The 21325-nt window shown below is 56.3% G+C and overlaps 2 protein-coding genes across 2 annotated transcripts; both read left to right on the top strand.

Moving 5' to 3' along the window:
• The first annotated feature begins 693 nt into the window (after nt 1-693).
• On the top strand, nt 694-5974 carry CTSH (cathepsin H). The gene is made up of 12 exons (XM_077317690.1): nt 694-919; nt 1160-1191; nt 1441-1546; nt 1657-1727; nt 2481-2585; nt 2736-2822; nt 3437-3492; nt 3637-3718; nt 3807-3875; nt 4115-4221; nt 4601-4726; nt 5117-5974. Exons 1-12 carry the CDS (start codon nt 838-840, stop codon nt 5190-5192), a joined length of 999 nt encoding a protein of 332 aa, XP_077173805.1. The 5' UTR covers nt 694-837; the 3' UTR covers nt 5193-5974.
• Nucleotides 5975-6445: 471 nt separating this feature from the next.
• BLM (BLM RecQ like helicase) lies at nt 6446-20376 on the top strand. Its single transcript, XM_077317639.1, is given in 22 exon segments — nt 6446-6699; nt 6801-6973; nt 7134-7260; nt 7746-7834; nt 8419-8551; nt 9570-10063; nt 10777-10965; nt 11630-11748; nt 12236-12349; nt 12653-12751; nt 13067-13215; nt 13381-13487; nt 13757-13917; nt 14411-14606; nt 15018-15208; nt 15687-15825; nt 16311-16510; nt 16697-16889; nt 17804-17926; nt 18184-18367; nt 19650-19741; nt 19744-20376. Coding segments are annotated over 22 exon segments (3678 nt in total). The 5' UTR covers nt 6446-6598; the 3' UTR covers nt 20049-20376.
• Nucleotides 20377-21325: the final 949 nt, after the last annotated feature.

Below are 21325 nucleotides of genomic sequence, written 5' to 3'. Positions count from 1 at the left end.
AAAAGGGCTGAAAGCTGAACATTCTAGCAGGGTCAAGAAGACATATTTCTGAGGGGGGGGGGGTTCTGTCTGTGTGAACTGAGAAACCAGACTGATGGGTTGGGGGAGCAAAGTGCTGGAAGCATTTAATGCCATGTCAGAGGACTGATTCACATGGGTAGCAGAACAAAATTTGAGTCCAGTCAACAAAGTTTTATTCAAGGTATAAGTTCATCTTGTGGGTGTGGGGTGAGTGGGTAAGGCAGCCATTCTCTGAGTGCCAGGCGCTTGGGACCCCGCTGAGAGAAGCCTCTGGCTGGATTTGCCCTCCTTGGCCTGTAATCAGAAGAATGTCCCAAGGAGCCCCTCCTCTTGGCCAAGGAGAGTTTTTGGCCCTGCAGCCTGCCGGGGCTGTGTGGTCCAAACAATGCGCAGCACACGTGGCTGAGCTGGGGAATCATTTCTTGTTTACTATATTCAAAACATTTTTATGCTGCTTTCCCACCCAGTACAGCGGGTGAACACTCCAAAACGGACTGAAAGAGGCAGCCCACGCCCGAGGTGGGTGGCGATGGCTGTAGGGTGAGGGTCAGGCCCAGGATCCTCAGGTAGGGCGACCTGCCGGGAGGGGGGGGGGGCTGGAAGGGGGAGTCCGCGCAGCCCTGGCGGGGCGGGGGCAGCGGAGGGGGGGTGGCTTGGGGCGGTTCCCGCGGCTGCCCTTTGCCCGGCGCTGCTGCGCTCCGCCCCGGCCCCGTGACGCGCGCTCCGGCCTCCTCCCTCCGGCCCCTGTCGGCCCCAGCCGCCCCCTTCGGCCCGCCGTCGAGCGAGCGAGCGAGCGATTCCGTCCCGGCAGGCGGGATGGGGCCCGGGGCGCTGCTGCCGCTGCTGTGGGCCGCCTGGGCGTCCGGGGCGCTGGGCGGGGGCTTCGGCGGACACCCCGGTAAGCTCGCCCCCCCCCCCTGCCCGCGGGGCGCACGGGAGCGCGGCAGTGCCAGCTTGCAGCGCCGTCCGGCGGCGAGGGGCGGCTGCGGCCCGGTCGGGCCAGCTGCTCCCGGGCTGGGCTGGGCTGGCTGGGGGGCGCGGGGGGGTTGGTGTGGGCGAGCGCCGGGGCGGCCCAGGCCTGATGCGCTGCTGCTGCTGCTTTTTCTCTCCTCCTCCTCCTCCTCCTCCCCGCCTGCAGAAGAGCCGCTCTTCACGGCCTGGATGCGGCAGGTACGCCCGAGCATCTTCCGCGGGGAGAGGGCAGGGCTGGGCTGGGCGCTGCGGGGGCGCCGGGGCCAGGCAGGCGGGCCGGCCAGATCCGGAGCCTGCGGGTCTCCGCAGTAGAAGGCCGGTGGGTGCCAACCTCACCCCCCCCCACGCCCAGGGAGGACACGACCCCCGGACAGCTGCATCTTGGAGGCAGCCCCCCCCCCACGCCCCGCTTGTCTCTGGCCCTGCAGCCTGTGCCTCTCTCCCCAGCACCACAAGCAGTACAGCCCCGCAGAGGAGGCCCAGCGCTTCGGCATCTTCCTCACCAACAAGCAGAAGGTGGAGAAGCACAATGCCGGCAACCACTCCTTCCAAAGTAGGCGGCCAGCAAGGGTGGGGGGTACTGGGGGGAGGGGCGCTGCTGCTTCTGCCCGAAACCCTGCCCTGGCCCCAGCTCCCCCCTGACCTTCCCTCTCCTTTCTTCAGTGGGCCTGAATCAGTTTGCAGACCTGACCTTTGCCGAGTTCCGGAAGATGTACCTCTGGCAGGAGCCGCAGGTGAGCTGGCTCCCCCCCCCCCAGGAGGCAAGGAGGAGAACTTGGTGGTCCCCCCCCCTCGACCCATGGCTCCAGGTCCGCCATCATTACTGAAAAGGCTGAGTTGGCCGTTCCCGTTCCCCCCCCCATAAAAGGGATGTGAAAGTGAAAGTGCCATGTGGGCAGAGGAGAGTTCCTTGCAGCTGCCCGGCCAGGCCCCCTTCTGCCAGCAGCACAGGCCAGCTGTATGCCTCCCAGCTCAGCTCCTGGAGGGTGATGCGGGGGGGAGGGGGGAGGAGGGATTCAAGCTCCATCCCAGATCCTAAGGGATTGTTCCCCCCTCCATGCCTGCTGACGATTGCCTCCTTGTTAACAAGGACAAAATGGGGGAGCATCTTGGGGGAAAAGGATGAAAAACGTTTTTTTTTCTTTTGCTGTTGTGCAGATTTATAATTGTTTGGCTTTTCATGGCTAGGTTCTTTCTCTTGCTGCCAAGGGTCTAATGACAAGCTGTGGCCTTCTGTGCTCATTGGAAATGGGTTTATTTTCTTCTCCAAAAACAGTGACGTGTGTGCGTGTGTGTGTGGCTGCCCTGTGGAGTTTGACCTTTGCTGAATTGAAATTTTTTACAAGGAGATGGCTGCTTATCGGTGGTGAGATTTGAGCCTGGGACTGCAGCAGCCTCTTTTGCCCCCGCATAGCTCAGGCGCCTAAAGGCAGACTGACGGGGCCCTTCCCTGGGCACTGACCTTCCTCCACTGCTGTCTCTTGCAGAACTGCTCGGCCACCCAGGGCAACTTCAAGGGCACGGCAGGAGGGCACCCAGGGGCTGTGGACTGGAGGAAGAAGGGCAACTACGTGACGCCCGTCAAGAACCAGGTGAGGGCCCTGGAGCAGGGGGGCCTACGGAGGCCTGGCTGCGGGGTGTGGGCCCTGGGGGGGCCTTGGATGCACACAGGCCAGAGCCCCCCTGCGCTGCCTCCCTGCCTTTCCGAGGACAGCCCTTTCATGGCTCCCTCCCACCCCCAGGGTCCCTGCGGGAGCTGCTGGACCTTCTCCACCACGGGGTGCTTAGAGTCGGCCGTCGCCATCGCCACCGGGAAGCTGCTGGACCTGGTAACCCCCTCCCCCCCCCCCCGGGGAATTCCGTGCGGGCCACTTCCTTTAATGCCCTGAGGGAGTGCGGGGGGGGGGAGGGGGGGCTAGTCCACAGCCAGGCGGGGCCTGGAGAGGACACCTGAGCCACAGGCCTCTCAGTCGGTGTGCCGGGGCTGGCCGGCTGGGGCATGTCTGGGCCACAAGGACTTCCTGCAGCGGAGACAGGGAGGCACTTTCGCTCTCTTGCCGCAAACGGCAGGTTTCCAGAGGAGAACCAGCGGGGACAGGAGGGGAAGGGAGCTGCGGGCAGCGGCTGGGAGGGACAAGCGTCTCTTCTTCTTCTTCCTTCTTCGGGATGGAGGGAATGCTGATGTGGCCTCCCCAGTCCTCTGCTGGTTGCCTCCGGGCAGGCCAGCTACAGGACTGGCAGCCACTGTGTGTGTGCGTGTGGGGGGGGCGATTGTGTGTCTTCAGGCTGGATGTGTTGGAAACGGGGGGCTGCAGAGGAATGGGACCCCATAGGCAGGGCCAGCCACGTGCCCGTTGGGTCACAGAGGGGAGCTGGTGAAACCACTCAGGGGCTCCTTGGAGGGTCTCTTGCCCCAGAGCGACTTCTCCCTCCCTCCCGCCAGGCTGAGCAGCAGCTGGTCGACTGTGCCCAGGCCTTCAACAACCACGGCTGCAGCGGGTGAGCAGGCCCTCTGGTGGGGTGGGCGGGCGGGCAGGCAGGGGGGCCCTCTGCCTCTCTCCTCAGCACCCTCCCACCCTGCCCCCGGTCTTTTCGGCCTTCTCCGCTCAAATACATTTATGTCTTCGTCTTCTCCCTTTCCAGGGGCCTCCCCAGCCAGGCTTTTGAATACATCCGATACAACCCCGGGCTCATGGGCGAGGACGCGTACCCGTACCGGGCCAAGGTAGGCTGGAAGCTGGCATTGGGGGTGGGGCCCTATCGGGCGGGTTGTGCTGCAGGCGCTGACCGGCTCGCCTGGTCCTTCCCCGCAGAACGGCACCTGCAAGTTCCAGCCCAAGGAGGCCGTGGCCTTTGTGAAGGACGTGGTCAACATCACGCAGGTGAGTGCCCTTGCTGCCTCCCCCCCCCTGCTCTCCTGCCCCTGCACACTGAGCCCCTCCCTCCCTCCCTCCCTCCCTCCCTCCCCAGGGCTCCCTGGACCCCGTGCCCTGCAGCAGCCCTGTGCTCTTGTTCTGCCGGGCTCCCGCCGCCTCCTCCTCAGCCTCCCTCCAGCCCCCTGGCCCACGGGGCTCAGTTGCACGCCGTTCGGCCTGCTGACGTCTGGGCTGTTGCCTTCCAGAATGATGAGGAGGGCCTGGTGGAAGCTGTGGGGAACCACAACCCTGTGAGCTTTGCCTTCGAAGTGACCGAGGACTTCATGTTGTATGCAAAGGGAGTTTACTCCAGGTGAGTCTGGCACGCCTTTCCCTTGAGAAGCCGATGGAGGCTGCCCTGGGAAACTTAACTTCTTGTTCCCGCCAGGCCCTTGCCACTGGCGAGCGCCTTCATCATGCAGTGTGACTCCCAAATAGCACACTGTGCTGTGTACAACTCCACGGCCCACTCTCTCCTCATACATGTGGCCTTGCAACTCCATTCAATGTCTGACAAAGTCTGCCTGCCCACGAGAGCTCCCCCCTTGAATAAAACGTGGTGCCCCTGGACTCCAGACTGGCACGGCTGCCCACCTGCGTCTCCCTTGAACTCCGGCACTGCCTGACTGCAGTCTGCGGTTAGCCTGTCTCCTGGGTGTGATCCAAAACTCTTTCTTCCGTTCTGCATGCAGCAAACTCTGCCACAAGACTCCAGACAAAGTGAATCACGCCGTCCTGGCCGTGGGCTACGGGGAAGAGAATGGCCTGCCCTACTGGATCGTCAAGAACTCCTGGGGCACAGCCTGGGGCATGCAGGGGTAAGGCCTGCCCTTCTTCCACTTCCTCCTCCTCTTCCAGCCCTCCACTCGGGGGCAAGCACCACCCTGGGGCTCCTGTCTCTTGGACTGATGGATCCTCCCCATTATCTGCTGGGATGCCTGGGGAATCTGCAAAGGTGCGGCTAGACTCATACTTGGCTCGGTTTTGCATAGTTTGTGGGAAGCCAGGAGCTGTTGTGACCTCAGGCAGGTTGTTCCATTAGGTGGGGGCATAAAGGAAGTAAAGAGCTGCACTTGGGGGCTGCAGAGTGGGTGGCCCCAGTCCCTGGGTTGGGAGCACGAGGACTCACTTTGCAGGGAAGGGTGCTGAGGAAGATCCCTCTGGGAGCAGGGCCTGCCACCCACGCCCGTGTCGCTCTCTGCTTTCAGGTACTTCAATATCCAGCGGGGGTGCAACATGTGTGGGCTGGCAGCCTGTGCGTCCTACCCCATCCCCCTCCTTTAAGCGGCAGCTGCCTTCGTGGAAGGAGTGGCTGTGCTGTGGGCCAAAGACGGAGGGCAGGCCGCCCAGCCCAAGAAGCAGAGAGGGCTGAGCCAGGCTGGGCCCCAGCGGTGGCTCTCAGGAATGCCTCTCCTCCCGCCCGCCACGAGCCCCCCTGAAGCAGCCCCTGCCAGCCCTTCACCCTGGCCCAGATCCACCCGGCTCCCTTCTCTCCTGCAGCCAGGTTCGGGACTTGATCCTGCTCTTCCAGTTCAACAGCCTCTTTTGCCCACTCTGGATAGTTGGAGGCCAGGCCTGGCTGTGGGCATTAGTGAGGAGATGTGGTAGGAATGAGGTGGGGCTGGCACTGATTCCCTCCCTCCCCCCCCCCAGCTTCTGTCCAGCACCGTGCCCGCTTCCTCCTCAGCAGCATGAGAAGTTGGGTGCCCCGGTTGGCTGGCGTGTAGCAAGCCGCCTGTGCCCTCGGGGTACAAAGAATGCCACTTTGGGGAGGGTCCTGTGCCTTGTTTGCCCACAGACCCACTGCGGTGGGCCTGCACTGCTTTCCAAGGGTGCACTTTTCACGGCATCACCAGACTCAGGAGCGACCTGCGTGGTGGAACTCTGAGTGACAACGCTTGTTTGCACTGGACATTCTTTTTTACTTGCTGCATTTGCCTCTGGTTGGCCCAGGCAGGGCTGATGCTCCGGCTCCCGGGGACCCCTGGGCTGCCTGGCTGGCACACGCCTCCTGTGTGGACTGTCATGGGGGGGGGGGCAGTTATTAAAGTTTCTTTCTCTGTGCAGATGTGGTGTCTTCTGTATCAAAGGTGGTGGGGACTCCTTGGAGAGGGTGGGAAGGACCCATCAGGGGCTCAGCAGAAGGCACGGTGGGAGCTTCCAGGGAGTGGGGCCAAGGGTTGTGCCTCTGCCTTGGGGGTTCCTGGAGGTGGCTCCTGGGGAGGGGGGATTTGGGGTGGGGGGGAGAGGCTGGCCTATAGTGCCTGGGGTCCCTCTTCCAAAGCAGCCTTGTTCTCACGTAGGGCTGCCTAGTGCTGAATCACGGCCTGCACCCTGGGCTCTGCCGGGTCTTGCCCAGCCCCCCCCCCCCGGGGCCCTTTGGGTGGGGGTGCTGCTGGGGGCTGACCCAGGGCTTTGCCTCCCCCACAGCCCCTCCAGCCCTTTCCCACCTTTAAGGAGCCTGCATGGGCTGCCGTAGAAACGGGCACTTCATAGAGTTGCCAACCCCCCCGCCCTGCCCCTGAGGCTCGGCACCGCCTGCTCGGCCTGGCCCCCGCCGGGAGAATGGCAGCGCGTCTCCTAGGGGGCGGGCCATTCCCCGCGGGCGGGCGGGGCGACGTCACTTCCGGCGGAAGGCGGCCAATCGGCGCTCGGCGCGAGCGGTGAGCGGCAAGCACGAAGAAGGCGCCATGGCCGGCCTGCCGCGCAACAACCTCCGCCAGCAGCTGGAGCTCCACGCCGCCCGCAGCGCCCCCCGCCACGGCCGCGCCGACCCCCGCCCCGGGCCCCGGTAAGGCTCAGCGGGAAAACGGGGGGGGGAAAGAGGGGGAGGCCCCCCCGGCGCCCGCCCCGCCCTGAGGCCTCCCTCCCTCCCTCCCTCCCTCTCTGCAGGGGCTTCACCTTCCGGAGGACCCCCGCCGCGCCCCGGCAGGAGCCGCGCCAGCCGGGAGACGGAGAGGCCGCCGAAGGAGAGGCGCCGCGAGGCGGGAGTCGCGCCCCGGGAGGCGCCCGGGAGGACCTCGAGGCCCAGCAGCAGCAGCAGCAGCGGCGCCCCCCCGCGGCAGGTGAGGCTCCCCCTCCCTCCCTCCCTCCCTCCCTCGCGCTCCCCGGAGGCCCCCGTGGGGCGCGGCTTGGCGTGGGTCAGCGGGCTTTCAGGCCGTGCTGGAGAAGGATTCCCGTGCCAAGCCAGTAACCCGCTTCTGCTGTGTGCGGATTGTGTTGAAGCCAAGAATGCCTCCGGCTGGGACGACGACAAGGAGCTCAAGGTGCATATCGATACAGAGGATGTCAGCGATGGCGAAGACTTCGTGCCGCCTCCCTTGACCTCGTTATTTGTTGTAAATAGGATCGGGTAGGTCACATCCCCTCGACTCCTTGAAGCACACCCAAAAGTGTAAGAAAAGAAATCCTTCATGCCCACTGGTCACCCCATAGATTTGGAGTGTTTTGTAAATTACTCTATTTATAGCAACAATACAAGCTATTGATGGGAAAGACTACGGCCCCTAAATGTTTACCAGCTCTCTTTTTGAACCATTATGTAGAGTGCAACCTTACTGCTTTTTGCCTTTTCAGCATTTAGTTTTCGCTGGTTCACTTTGGGCCAGTTAAACACAGCAGTCAGGCACCAAGCCTGAAAAGTTAACAGGAAATGTGTTTTCTGGGACATGTAGGCAATAATGTTGGTTTCAGGATGCCTGACAGGCAAGAGCTCATGTTTTCTTGTTTTAGAGATGTATAACCTTTGTACAGGTTTTGAAATGGAAGTCGTTCCCCTCCCCCTGTAGTGCCCTTATTTGGAGTTCTTAATGACTTTCTATTCATGTCATATTTCAGGGAAGTTATTGGGAAGGAAGGGGAGGCCTTGAGAAGCAGCTCACCAGATTCTGATTTTCCCAGCTGTTGCTCCAATGCAGGGCAGGAAGGTAAGGCCTCTTTCCCCTGTGGTGTTTGGTTCTTTTCTTCTGAAGAGCACACAGTTGCCCTTCTTATGCAGACTGGCTTAAAGTCTTGCTGTTGGTTAAATCTCAGGGCGAGGTGTGTGTGGGGGGATTACCCCAGCCCCCTGGGTTCTTTGTGCAGCTGTGCTCCGCTGAACTTTGGGCCTGAATCGGAATAGACAAGGTGTAATAGCAGTGTCGCTCCCAGGGTGAAACTCTGCCTTCATCCATGGAACTGGATGACACCTTTTCCACATTTCACTGGCTGGCTTTTGTCTTTCATGGCTGAAATCCAGTTATGCAAAGCTACCTGTGCCTCCCTATCCACTGCTCTATTCTCTGCAAACAACTCTTAAGCAAGGGGCTGCCAGATGTTTTGGGTTTGTAGGCTGGATACAGACCAAAGGGGTAAAAACAACAACACCAGAACTGAGACAGAGAGTTTTGGCAATCTCAGTCAAAGATGCGCTTGAGTCCTACTGAAGTTCATGGGCATGTTGCGGAATTAGGGTTAGAGCACCAGCTTCAAAGAGTGGCTAATGTGGTAGGATTTTACCATTTTCTTTCAGATAAGTCCTTGCTGCGTGAGAACCCCCTGCACAGTGTGATGATGGAGATCTGTGACCTGGTGGATTCCATCCCAGACAGGGAGCTGAAAACTTTGTCTTGTGGGAAGGAGCTTCTTCAGAAAAGAGACCACAGGTTTGGAGGCTTCAGTCGTTCTTGAACGTGTTTGCGCATGGATGGGCACTGTCTAGTGGTATCACACTTGTAGTGTGCAGGCTCCTGAATCGTGAGACGCTCGAAAATCATAACATGCACAAGATTTGAAACATGCTTTGTTTGTCCTAGTATAAAACTATTGAATATTTTTGTATCCTTGAATGAAACCTGGGTAAAGATGAAACCAGTGTGTCAACAAATGTGCTTAAAAGACTGCAACTCACTAATGAGGCAGGATCTGCCATTGGGAGACTCGCAAATGTACCAGGATGTGCTCTGGAGTGCCCTAAATCATTGCTTAGGGGCCAGACCCAAAGGGGTTACCTTTGGAGCCCAGGCGCTCATGAGGTAGTTCAATAAGTTGTCATAACTGTGCTGGCAACATTCAGCTTTGTATATCCCTGTCCAAATATTGTTATCTGCCCTGAGCCGGCTTGCCGGGAGAGGTGGCATATAAATCTAAATAATAGTTCTGGTAATATGGTTAGTGGCCATTTAGCCATTGAACTGCAGCGTGAGTGGGATGGGATCCTGACAGCCCACCATAATGCTAACGGGGAAGGCTGAAGTCTGGAAGGACATCCGACTTGGGGTTCAGCTGCCTGCTTCTGACTTGGTGAAGACCCCACGGGTTGTACTGGATCCAGCATCAATACTGCAGCTGCAAGAACGGTTTCTCTCCTAAGTGTAGCCTGAAAGGGCTTTCAAGGCCAGAGACGTTCAGAGGTAGCTTGCTATTGGCCGATGAGTCTTCCTGGCCTCCCGTTCAAATACTTGGCAGGACCAGTTCTACTCAGCTTCCAAGATCTGATGGGCTTCCAAGATCTGCTGCTTTGTTTAATCATGTTATGTTTCCTACTTGATGCCTTGTTCCAGATTACTGTAATCCTGTATTGATTGCATTGGTTTAAACCGTGTAATCTGCCATGAGGAGGGGAGACTATAAAGAGATAATGGGAGAAGCAGCTGGTGTGTCAACTGTATTTCTCCTTTGCAGAAGAAAGCTATTAAATTGTACTGAAGCAAGCGGGAGGAACAGCAACACTCCTGCCATAAACCCCCAAGCATCTTTCGGGGACAATGGCGAAGACTTTGGTGATGAACCATTCTCCAAATCCCTGCCTGCTGTCAAGTACCTCCACGAAGATCCTTTGGGTCCCTCAGAGAGTTCTGCTTTATCCACGTGTGGCTTCCGTGAAGGATCGTTGCTCACGGATGACAGAAAGGAGCGTGGGCTGAGTGCCAAGTTGAACCTGGAAGCTTGCAGGGGCCAAAGCGAGCCCTGCTTGGCTAAGAGCCGTCCGGAAGGCGAGAGATACTTGGAAATGCAAGATCCTGATTATGAGACGTTGTTAGATCTGATTAGCCTAGCGGCTGAGTCCGGGGACTTCTTCGAGCCGCTTCTGGAGGATCCTGCCGAAGGAAACGAACATCTTTCCAATCCTGCTTCCCCCCCGCTCAAAGGCTTTGTGCCTGTCAAGAGCTGTTCAGGTGAACTCTGCTAATTCCTTGGCCATGGATCCTGACCCCCTGGGCCTTGGTGGGGAGAAAGGGGGGAGGAGGGAGGGGCAGGGTGATCAGTTTTGCAACTCACAACTGGGAAATGAAGAGTTACTTTTTGAATGGATTAACTTATCTTGGTCTGATAGAAGGAAACAAATCTTCATGGCCTGAGTCAAGGGCTCCCACAATCAATCTGATTCTTGGGTCCCCTGATAATGGGTAACTTGGTAACTAGTGAACAAAGCAGTTGGGAGTTTGCCAGTTTAGTCTAGACCAGCCCAGCTTGTCTGCTGAGCTGAGCGTTTTGTAGACACGGCCATTAATCACTCTGTTTTGGGTCATTGCCATCTGAGGAAGGAGAGGAGTGCTTCCCACAGTTCAGCTGGTAACTCTGGCAAAGAGAATGAGGCATCTGGCTCTGTTTCAGCTCGGACCCCATGTTCGAGAACAGATAGGTTATCACAGAGCTTTGTGATTGTGGAGCCCCAGTTAGGGGTCCCTGCTCTAGAGTCCGCGACTGCTCTTGCAGCCCTCTCAGAGCACCCTTTTATTTGAAGAAGTGAAGCTGAGCAGGGGGACAGCCTTGGGGGTGGCCCTGCCCACTTTCTGGAAAAGGTCGCAGGTGGCAGGGACCCTGAGGGAGAGCCTCATAAGCTCCATGTTTTTGTTCAGCCTTGTAATGAGACTTCCTTTCCTCCTAGCCCCACTGCTCCAGAATCTACCTAGAAAGGCTGGGCTGGAGGACTTCAAAGGCTTAACGTTCCCACATTCCCAGGAAATGATGCAGATATTTCACAAAAAATTTGGCCTTCATAACTTCCGAGTAAACCAGCTGGAGGCCATCAATGCTGCTCTGCTGAAGGAAGATTGTTTCATCTTGATGCCCACCGGTGGGTGTCTGGAAAGCGAAGGGGGCCTTCCTGCTTGCTGCCAGGGGAGGTCTGGAGTGCTGGGGGGGGGGGGGAGATAGGCGTTCTTCCAAATGGAGCTTCTGTGCCAGAAAGAGGGGATGAGATGTTGTGACCTGCACAGTTCAAAATTCAATGCTGCTATCATGCTTTATAATGTGTAACACGAGAGACCTGTAAAGGAAGCAAAAATGCTTTTTCATCTTTTGAAACTTTAATATTTAAAAATCCAGGAAGATTCTTAGCAGTCATAACGTACCATTTCAATGGAATATCGGTGAGAAAAATTAATGTGCAAACTCCTGGAGAATAGGAATGCAAAAATAAGTTTAAAAGAAAAAAATGTAAAAATTATAAAGTTATGGGGAGGTGTTTGTACTCTCAAAATCTGTTGCGTTTTTTTTTTTTGTAATCAGTGAGTCAATTTATCTAGTGTCTAAGGCATGATCATTTTAGAATTTTTGCTGTGCAGATAATTTCTAGGTTTAGGCAAATTTAAATGATTTCAATCCAGAATGGTTCACATATAGTATGGGCAACACTGTCTTGTGGCCCACGCCTCAATATCCTGTTTTTGCGGAAAATCAAGAAGCATTTGAGCCTTGGACCGTCTGTCCCTCGTTCAATTGCCCTTGTTTCTCCACAGGAGGGGGCAAGAGCTTGTGCTATCAGCTGCCGGCCTGCGTCTCCTCAGGAGTCACCATCGTGATCTCCCCCTTGAGGTCACTGATTGTGGATCAAGTTCAGAAGCTCAAGTCGTTGGATGTGAGTCCAAGCCCATCCGCTGCTGTCTTCTCTTTGGTGGGCTACTCTTTGGCCGTGTGTCCTCATAATGAAGTGCGACTTCAAAAATGTCTGGGCACCACCATTTGTCATCAAGTCAAGACTAAGGGGGTGGGGTGAGCTGGACTCTGGGACCTCAGGCTGAAAGGGAGCAGTAATTACTGTCAGTCAGGCTGGGAGTGGACACCTCCGGGGTATGTGCTGAGCTTGGTGTTTCCTGGTCTCTCATTGGTGAGGTTAAGTACACCCCCCTGTGTGTGTGTGGGGGGGGGGGGAGCAGAAGTTGTGCTGTATCATGAAGAGAGCTGAGGAACCGAACACCCCCTGTCATAGAAGGCATGGGGCTCACGGGGCTGTACTGGCCGTTTCCCGAGGGTCAACTAAATGGCTATCCTTCATTAAGTGCGCTTACACGGACAGAATGCTCCTTCCGTTGTGGAACGTAGATGACTTGTTCTCTGCATTGTAGATCCCAGCTAATTACCTGACGGGAGACAAGACCAATGCTGAGGCATCCAGAGTTTATGTGGAGCTCTCAAAGAAAGATCCCGCCATAAAGCTTCTTTACGTCACCCCAGAGAAGGTTAGTATACGGCTGAAAAGGAAGGATGCCAGCCATTTCCAGAGGAAGCAGCTCCTGCAGAGTTCAGCACGATAGGCAAGAGCCGGATGGCCCCTCCTGCTGAACCGTGAAATTGGAAGGGGGTAGCTTGAGTGGATCGACCCAACTTGCGTTTTGGGAGGCTGAGGCTAAATGAGATTGGGCTGTAGAACCCTTCCTGTATTCCTAGAGGTGTCCCACAAACAATCATGTGTCTGTTATGTGCCAATAAGCTGTGACGACAACTCACCTGTGCAGCTTCTCTCTCTCCCGTGCCTCTCCTAGGTCTGCCTGAGTGGCCGCCTGATGTCCATCTTGGAGAGCCTGTATGAGCGGCAGCTCTTAGCCCGCTTCGTCATCGATGAGGCGCACTGTGTCAGTCAGGTGAGGCTCACGTGCTGGCGGGCGAGGGCACGGCGGGCTGAGCCTGTCGGTGGGTGAACACCCCTCCTTTACCCAACAAGGCGTTCAGTGCCAGGGAATATCCCGGTGGCCTCCAGTGTGCCGGGTTAGGGAAGTCCATGGAGGAGAGAGCCATCAATGCCTCCTAGCCACAGTCAGTAAGGGTCAGTCAGCCTCTGAGGCTCCGTTCTTTCCTGGCCTCTCTGCCCCGCTGTTGGCCACTGCGGGAGACTAGATGGGCCTCCAGTGGCCTGGTCCAGCAGGGCCCTGCTGAGGGTCGTGTCATCTTCTGACCAGTGGGGCCATGACTTTCGCCCGGACTACAAGCGGCTGAATATGCTTCGCCAGAAGTTCCCCTCCATTCCGATGATGGCGCTGACGGCGACGGCTAATCCCCGGGTGCAGAAGGACGTCCTCAATCAACTGGAGATGCATCGGCCACAAATGTAAGCCGGGCCTGGAGCCTGATCTTCTTCTTCTTCCACGGGGCTTTGGGAGCTGGCTTCGCGCCCTCATGACTCCTTGTTCTGTATTGTTTTGGACTGGCTATGCTCATGACTCTTCTTAAATGTACCGCTTTTTAGAAAAATGTGGCTTCTGAATTTCTCTAGATTTACAATGAGCTTCAATAGACACAACTTGAAATATGAAGTTTTGCCCAAAAAGCCAAAAAGCATTGCTTTGGAGTGTTTGCAGTGGATCAAACAAAATCACCCAAGTGAGTCTGTCCCCTCGGTTGCCTTTAGGCAGGTAAACTGGATGTTTAAATCCCTGTTTCGGCAAAGCGAGGAACTTGCAGGTTACACGATCCTGGATGTTTTGGGCGGGCTGTCTCTTGGGGCTCTGGGGGCCGGTCCTGGAGCCTCACCCTGACCGCGGCAACCACGACGCCCTGAGCCTGTTGTTGCTCTTGTGAGGCTCGCCTGCCGGCAGGCCTTATTCCAAGAGGCCCAGACCCCGGCCCTGATCCGTGCTCTGTCTCCTCAGATGACTCTGGAATCATCTACTGCCTCTCGCGTAACGAATGCGACTCTGTTGCCAAAGTTCTGCAGGGGGGCGGGATCCTGGCACTGTCTTATCACGCCGGCCTCCCTGACCACACCAGGGATCGCGTGCAGAGAAAGTGGATCAACCAGGACAGCTGCCAGGTAAAAGGCTTCCAGGGGCAGTGCAGAGGCCCCAAGGGAGGGGCAAAAGGGGCTTTAAACACTAAGGATTAGTTGTGTCATACGTTGGCTCCGTTGAACGGCTGGAGCTTAATTGATGGGAAATCTCCAATCGGTCCCAGGTGTGCTGAGCGGGCAACAAGCGTAGCTTAGCTGAGAGACGACAAAAGCCCGGGGTGGAGAAGTCAGCCGCCTCAAGGTCTGCCAAAGCGAAAGGGGGCGAATGAAGGTTTTAAACAAGCCACCATCTCAGCAGTGTTTGGACTGGTGGTGGCAAAACACAGCAGCCTCTGACCCTCCCGAGGGGGCCTGGGTCTCTGCCCATGCTGCTCTTGCCTCTGCCGCCCCTCTGCTGCGGTTGTCTGCCGAGCGGAATGCAGGGGCCACAGGGGGTGTGGGCTTGCTCTCAAGGGCATCAGGGGCCGCTCCCTGGCCCTCTGTCGTTTGCGTTGAGTCCTCTTTGGTCCCCCTCTAGGTGATCTGTGCGACCATCGCTTTCGGCATGGGGATCGATAAGCCGGACGTGCGCTTCGTCATCCACGCGTCTCTCCCCAAGTCCATTGAGGGCTACTACCAGGAGTCGGGCCGCGCTGGGCGAGACGGCGAAATGTCCCACTGCCTGCTTTTCTACACCTACAGCGACGTCACCAGGCTGAAGAGGCTAATCTTGAGTAGGTGGCCAAGGCAGGGGCCCCTGGCGTGGCACCCCGTGGTACAAGGAGCTGCCATGTGCTTTAGGTGGGCCTGTCCTTGAAGAACCCTCAGAAGCATCAGCTGGCACAAAATGTGTCCACGCATTGCCTCCCTGGAGTGAACAGATTGTGCGGTGCATACATTGCATGACCCAGGGACACCTCTCCTCCCTCCCTGTGGGGCCAGAACTTCAAGCTCACTCTGTGCTAAGGAGAAAAAATGTTCAAGCATGGCCACCAGCAGGGTTTGTGTGTGCCACAGACGAACAGACGCTTGCAGTGTGTGTATGCACAACCTGAGGGTGCCTTCTCTTCTCTTTTCTGCCCTCTAATGTATTCCCCCCCTCCCCGTTGTACAACAAGTCAAGGGGCCTGTTCTTTGCATTTCAGTGGAAAAAGACCGGAACTGGCATTCCCAGCAGACTCATTTCAACAATCTCTACAGCATGGTCCATTACTGCGAAAACGTCGTGGAGTGCCGGAGGCTGCAGCTGTTGGCCTACTTTGGGGAAACTGACTTCAATACTAATTACTGTAAGGAGCATCCTGAAGTCAGTTGCGATAACTGCTTCAAAATACAGGTAAGCTCCTTTTAGAACCTTCCTGATCTATTTCTTACAGCGGCTCATCAGGCAGGGTTGTGGATTGAATGAAAGAAATCTAGCTTTCCTCAGCATCTTCCTACGAAGTGTCAGGACAGGTCTGGGGGACGGCGGCCAAACAGCTGGATTAAAGTCCAGGAGGCCCCCTACAGTGACCCACAAGTCTTCTGCGAGCCCCAATCTCTCCTTACCGGTAAACTGACACCCCAAAATCTTGTTGGACCCCAGAGCCTCCTGGACTTGTGGGGAATATCAGATGATACCTGCAAATTTCCAACTTGAGGTCATTCATTTAATTAGGATATCTTGTATCTCTTGTGCTGTCAGAAAAAATCAGTGAAGGGTATGGAAAATATTCCTTTATTGGGGATCAAGTACAGCAGCCAGATGTGGCCAGTAGTTGAGAATGGCCTAGTAAGCCAACCTTACTCACCAGGATTATTTTTATTTTTATTAGAATTATAATATGAAGAATGTGACTGAAGAAGTAAAGGACATTTTGAGGTTTGTTCAAGACCACTGCGGCGGATGGGGAACAAGAAACCCAATGTTGAAAGCAAGATACACGTTGAATATGATGATTGACATTTTCCTGGGTGAGTTCCAACTTGCTTGGTGGATTAGGCCTTGAATTTGTCACAAAACGCCCGCAGAGCCTGTCCCTCTGAGAGCTGTGGCAGTCTTGCTCTTCCGCTGGCCGTTTCTGAACCCCTTGGTGGTCCCTCTGCCGTGTGCCTGTGGCCTGCCCGATGCCCCATCTGTGCCCCATCTCTGTCTCGTCTCTCTGCTTTGACTTACCTAATGGACAGTTGGTCCTGAAGCAAGGGAGGCCACGAGTGCTGTGGCCTGGTCTCCGTCCCAGGCACTGTGTGTGTGTGTGTGTCCTCGTGAAAGGGTTTTCCTCATGGCACCAGAGAACGTTGTTCCTGACAAACATTGTCGGTCTTCTGGTTTCTGGAAGGCGGGTGGACTAGTCCGAGGTGTTCATTTTCGTTTTGCTGCCACATTGGAAGGCAGCGATCTGGGTCTCTGGGCCATTTTCCTTTACCAACAAGGCACGAACGGTCTCTGTTTCTGGCAGGTACAAAAAGCGCCAAGATCCAATCGGGCCTGTTTGGGAGAGGAGCGTCTTACTCTCGCCACAATGCTGAGCGGCTGTTCAGAAAGCTGGTTCTGGACAGGATCCTGGCCGAAGAGCTGTACATCACCGCCAACGACCAAGCCGTTGCCTACGTCCAGACAGGGGACAGGGGCCGAGCGGTGCTGGAGGGCGCTCTGCAGGTAGGCCTGCCCACCTGGCCAAATCCTCTCTGGGACAGGTCGTGGGTTTGCAGCCAAAGAAACTGAATGGGGACGTTCTTTGTGGAGAGGTCAGTGCCTCTTGCTTCCTCAAAGCTCTGGAAGCAGCGCCGGGAGAGTCCTTTGTGTTCGCTGTGGGTTGTTCAGGGCTCCTTTGGCTTTGTCCAGGTGGGGTTCTATGAAACCGAGAGCGCCAGCAGCATTCGCAAGCAGCGGGTTTGGGCGGCCAAAGTATCCAAGCGGGAAGAAGCGGTGAAGAAATGCCTCGTGGAACTCACCGACGTTTGCAAAAACCTCGGGAAATTCTTTGATGTGCATTACTTCAACATTTTCAACACCGCGACCCTGAAAAGAATAGCAGGTACGGTTCCTTCCCTGGTGGAGCCGTGGGGCAGGGGGCACCGTCTCCGTGACGACAGCCCTCCGTGCGGCTCCTGCCACCGGCCGTGCTTGGGAAGCTCCCAGGGGCTGTGCGTGCTGTAGCTGCGGCCTTTCAGCAGGTCTTTGTACTTGGAATGGGGGACCTGCTTGCCTCAGCAACCGTGTGTGTGGGGGAGGGGTGTGGGGTGGCCTGTCATCTCCCCCCCCCCCGACCCCTATGCAGTGGCAGCGCCGGGCAGGAATCCCATCCTCAACCCATCCCTTTGTCCTCCCTCCCTCCCACCCACCCGTAGTGCTGCTCCTGCTGCAGCTCCCAGTCTGCATAACGCAGCAGCTCTTGCCCCTGCTTTCTCCTGCTCCTGGCAGGCGCCCACAAGAGACTGGCTTCCACATTCCTTAACCCCCACTGCCCTGTTGGCAGAGAACGGCAGGCTGACAGAAGCGTTCTGCGTGAAACCAACACTCTTCTTTTTACCTCTCCAGATTTTTCTGCAAGTCTGGTCCTCCCTCTGCAATTTGTAGAGAGACCTGTTGTTTTCTCTGTATGCATATAAGTATCCCCAGATGAGGTCATGTTGAAAACAACATAGATGGATGCATGGAGCTGCTTTGTATAGGGCTCTGTTGACCCTGACTCTAGTCCATAGGATTTGCCTTCAGTCCTATTGCCTGGTGGAAGACACAAGCTCTGGGGCCACGGTGTGGGACATGCCATGGAGCTGAGAACTTGCTCTGGGCTGAACTCTGGTTTTGAAGAAGCGGGGGGGGGGGGGCTTGCGGCTGAGCAGGCCTGCTAGGTTGCAAACTCACCTCTTCTTTCTGTCACACAGAGGTTAGCTTGCCTGCCTCTCGGATGGCTTTTAGAAAAATGGACGTTTTTCCCTCCATTTTCAGAGTCGCTGTCTTCGGACCCCGCAGTTCTGCTTCAGATCGATGGCGTTACGGAGGACAAACTCGAAAAGTATGGAGCGGAAATAATTGAAGTGATGAAGAAGTACACAGAATGGACAGTGCCAGGTATTGTCCTGTCGGCTTCCATGCTTGAACCCTCTTCTGGGCATAGGGCATGGATAGGGATAGGGAACGTGGACAGGGAAACGCTTCTGGTTTGAGCAGCTGCAGAGCTCTGGTTCTGAACTGAGACTAGACGTAAATTCTGCTTGGAGCAAGCGTTATCCTGAAACGAGGGTGTTGGTGTGCCAGGAGCCCTCTGGGGCATGGTGCTGCCCATAGAACATCTCTGTGAGAATGCTTGGTTGGGTCTTCTTCCACAGCCCAAGAAGAGCCTGCCCCGGGCAGGGACATGGAGAGCAGCCACAGCACTGATAAGGGAGCCAGGGGGACAACATCTGTCTATTTCCGCAAGGAATCCAGCAAGGGAAGGAAGAGGAAAATCCCACCCTCCTTCAGAGAATCCAAAAAGAGGAAGACAAGCGGTTATCCAGCTCACTCGAAACGGTACGTTTTCCTGGCCCTGCACAGTGTTTGTTAACAGGTAGGAATGAACTGCAGTGCTAATTAACTGCAGTTTAATTACTTCGTTTCCCTGAAGCCAATAGGGCAAGGCTGCCGTGGCACAGAATCCGCAGGCAGCCGCCTTAATTTGAAATGAAACGTCTTTGCTAGCGGAACTCTGGTGTCAGCGTAGGCGGGAGGCCTGAGAGCAGTTCTTATGCGAGTGCTGGCTGAGTGGCTTGGGTGAGAACAGCTCCACACTGGCCAGGACAGTTAAAGTGGTTGGGCGATAGGGCTGTGAGTGTCCTGCATAGTGCAGGGAGTTGGACTAGATGACCCATGAGGTCCCTTCCGATTCTATGATTCTAGGGCCAGGGTGGTGATGAGACGGAGATCGCTGTTGGCCTGGGAAGGGTGGCATCAAGCAGCTCTCCCCTTCACAATTCGGTGGAGAAAATGGGCTCAAGCAGTGGTGGGGAAGGCCTTTGTTCGAAAGAGGCAAGTCTTGTATTGTGCTGATATTCCACAGCAGGGGCTCAACGGTCCATTCTGTGGGAAGGGGACACAAGCCCCGTAACTTCAGGGGGCTTGCTGTGCAGAAGCTGCACGTGGGGCTGTTGCTCCATCCCACAGCCAGCCTCTCTGTCTCACCTTGCTGGCTGATGGGTCGGGGGCATAAAGCCCCACAGGCCATCCCCTCCTCAGCCTGCCCTGGAACTGCAGAAAGGGAGGGTGGCTTTCTCGGGAGCTTCACATTTCTGGGGGAGGGGGCACTAAGTTCCTCTCTTGACCCAAAGCCTGTGAGGACATCAAGGACAAGGGACAGTAACCCCAAGTCTTCACATGTAGGGTCTTGGCCTTTCTACCACTGGGTGAAGGGAGGAGGGAAACAGGAACTCCTGCCTGCTGTTGTTGAGTTCCAACAGGCCTTGATTTTCAACAACAGCGCAATTGGGGGGGGGGGGGTTCTTGGCATCCAGGGTGATGCAGCCAGCCCCGGTAGAATCTCTGGGCCACAGTAGAAGTGGGCTGTCATGGGGAGGGCTGGACGAGGGAGACCCCCGTTCCCCGATCCCTTCTGGCCCCCAAGCTCACGGGGCATCCTGAGGCCCTTCAGGGCGGCTGTGGGGGTGAAATGGAGGGGGAACGGCCACCTGTGCTGCTCTTGGGAAAATGGTGTAAAAATGCAACTGTGGGGTTGAGGCCACACACTCCTCGGGATGCCACGTCACGTCACGTCAGCTGAGGCCCCTGACAGAGGTGGCATTTTCTCCTCCCTTCCTAGGAGTCACAAGTCCTGCCCCTCCACCAGCGCCAGAGATCCAGCTGCGCCAGGAGGGCTCCGCAGGAAGCTTGGCATCATGGCGCCACCCAAGCCGCGGAGAGCCAATACCTGAAGCCGTCCCACTCCTTTGGGCAGGGCCCCTTGAGGAGGACAACTCTTCAGAAGCCGATACATTCCGATCACAGTTGGACGTTTCCCAGAATGTTCTTGTTAAAATGTTTGCGTCTTCTTGCAAAGACATTTAGGCCGACTGCTAAGGAAGGCAGGGAAGGTGCAGCGCTCGTGATCCGGCGTGTCCAGATATGTTCTGTTTTGGGATGGGATCAGCCCAGACAGGCAAAAGGCACAGCTGTGGAAGGAAGTCTCAGTACAAAAGTTTGTAGAGATGATGCCTGGTGAAGTGAGGCAGCTTTCCTTCTCAGACCGTAGACAAGATGCACCAGGGGGCATGCTCGTGCCGGAGCCAGCAACCCATGCAGGGCGGCTGCAGTTGTGGCAGCTACCCCGGGAGACTGGATGTGTTCAGCTGCTGTGGCCCAGGGAGGCCAGCTGAGGTGCCAGCCGCGATCCAGCAATGATGAAGCTCTTGATAATATTCAGTGGTCTGACCACTGCTTTCTGCTAGTCAGCCACAAGGTGGCGATGTACAATATAAACCTTATACTTTAAGCAAGGCCTTGTTTCTTGTTAACTTGTGTGTTTAATAAATGCAAATGTTAAGATGGTTCTTGGTGTGTGGATGTGATTGTGTTGCTTTGCTGTCTTTTTAATTGTGTGGCTATGAAGAGCAGAAGCGAGGTGAGTTACTTTCACAAGTGCATCCGTTTGAGTCCTCAAGAACAGAAGAAGAAGAGTTTGTTCTTAGATGCCGCTTTTCCCACAGACACCCTGTGGGGTGGGTGAGGCTGAGAGAGCCCTGAGATTACTGAAGAAGAAGGAGAGTTGGTTCTTAGATGCCGCTTTTCCCTACCCGAAGGAGGCTCAAAGCGGCTTACAGTTGCCTTCCCTCCTCTCCCCACAACAGACACCCTGTGGGGTGGGTGAGGCTGAGAGAGTGCTGATATCACTGCTCGGTCAGAACAGCTTTATCAGTGCTGTGACTAGCCCAAGGTCACCCAGCTGGCTGCATGTGGGGGAGCGCAGAATCGAACCCGGCATGCCAGATTAGAAGTCCGCACTCCTAATCACTACACCAAACAGGTAGTCAACCTGTGGTCCTCCAGATGTCCATGGACAAATGCTGGCAGGGGCTCATGGGAATTGTAGTCCATGGAGAACCACAGGTTGACTATCCCTGCTCAAGAACATGCAGCCTTCCTGAGTGCCTGCAAGGCACTCTGCCATTCTGTGCGTAATCTGGGGGCAGGATTAAGCAATGAATGAAGTTGATAAGCAGCCCCCCCCCTAGCATTTCTGTTTAGCCCCCAAGCAAATCCCCTTTGGTCACATTTCATGGCGCCAGCTGCTTTGAGCATTGCTCGAGGGAGGGTGTAAGTGTGCAAACCAAGATAGTGGCGGCCCTCCTCTGAGGGAGGGGGTGTGTGCAGCAGGACTTCCAGTGTAGCTTCAGCCTCATTGCGGCGCCACTGGGCTCTGGGGTGGGGGGACAAGGCAGGGGGCATGGAGACCCCTGGGACGTTGATGACCAGGGCAGAGAAACAGAGCCCCCCATCACA

This window comes from Paroedura picta, chromosome 18, assembly GCF_049243985.1.
Source record: "Paroedura picta isolate Pp20150507F chromosome 18, Ppicta_v3.0, whole genome shotgun sequence".
NCBI classification, from domain to species: domain Eukaryota; kingdom Metazoa; phylum Chordata; class Lepidosauria; order Squamata; family Gekkonidae; genus Paroedura; species Paroedura picta.
This window is presented reverse-complemented; position numbering and strand designations above follow the sequence as displayed.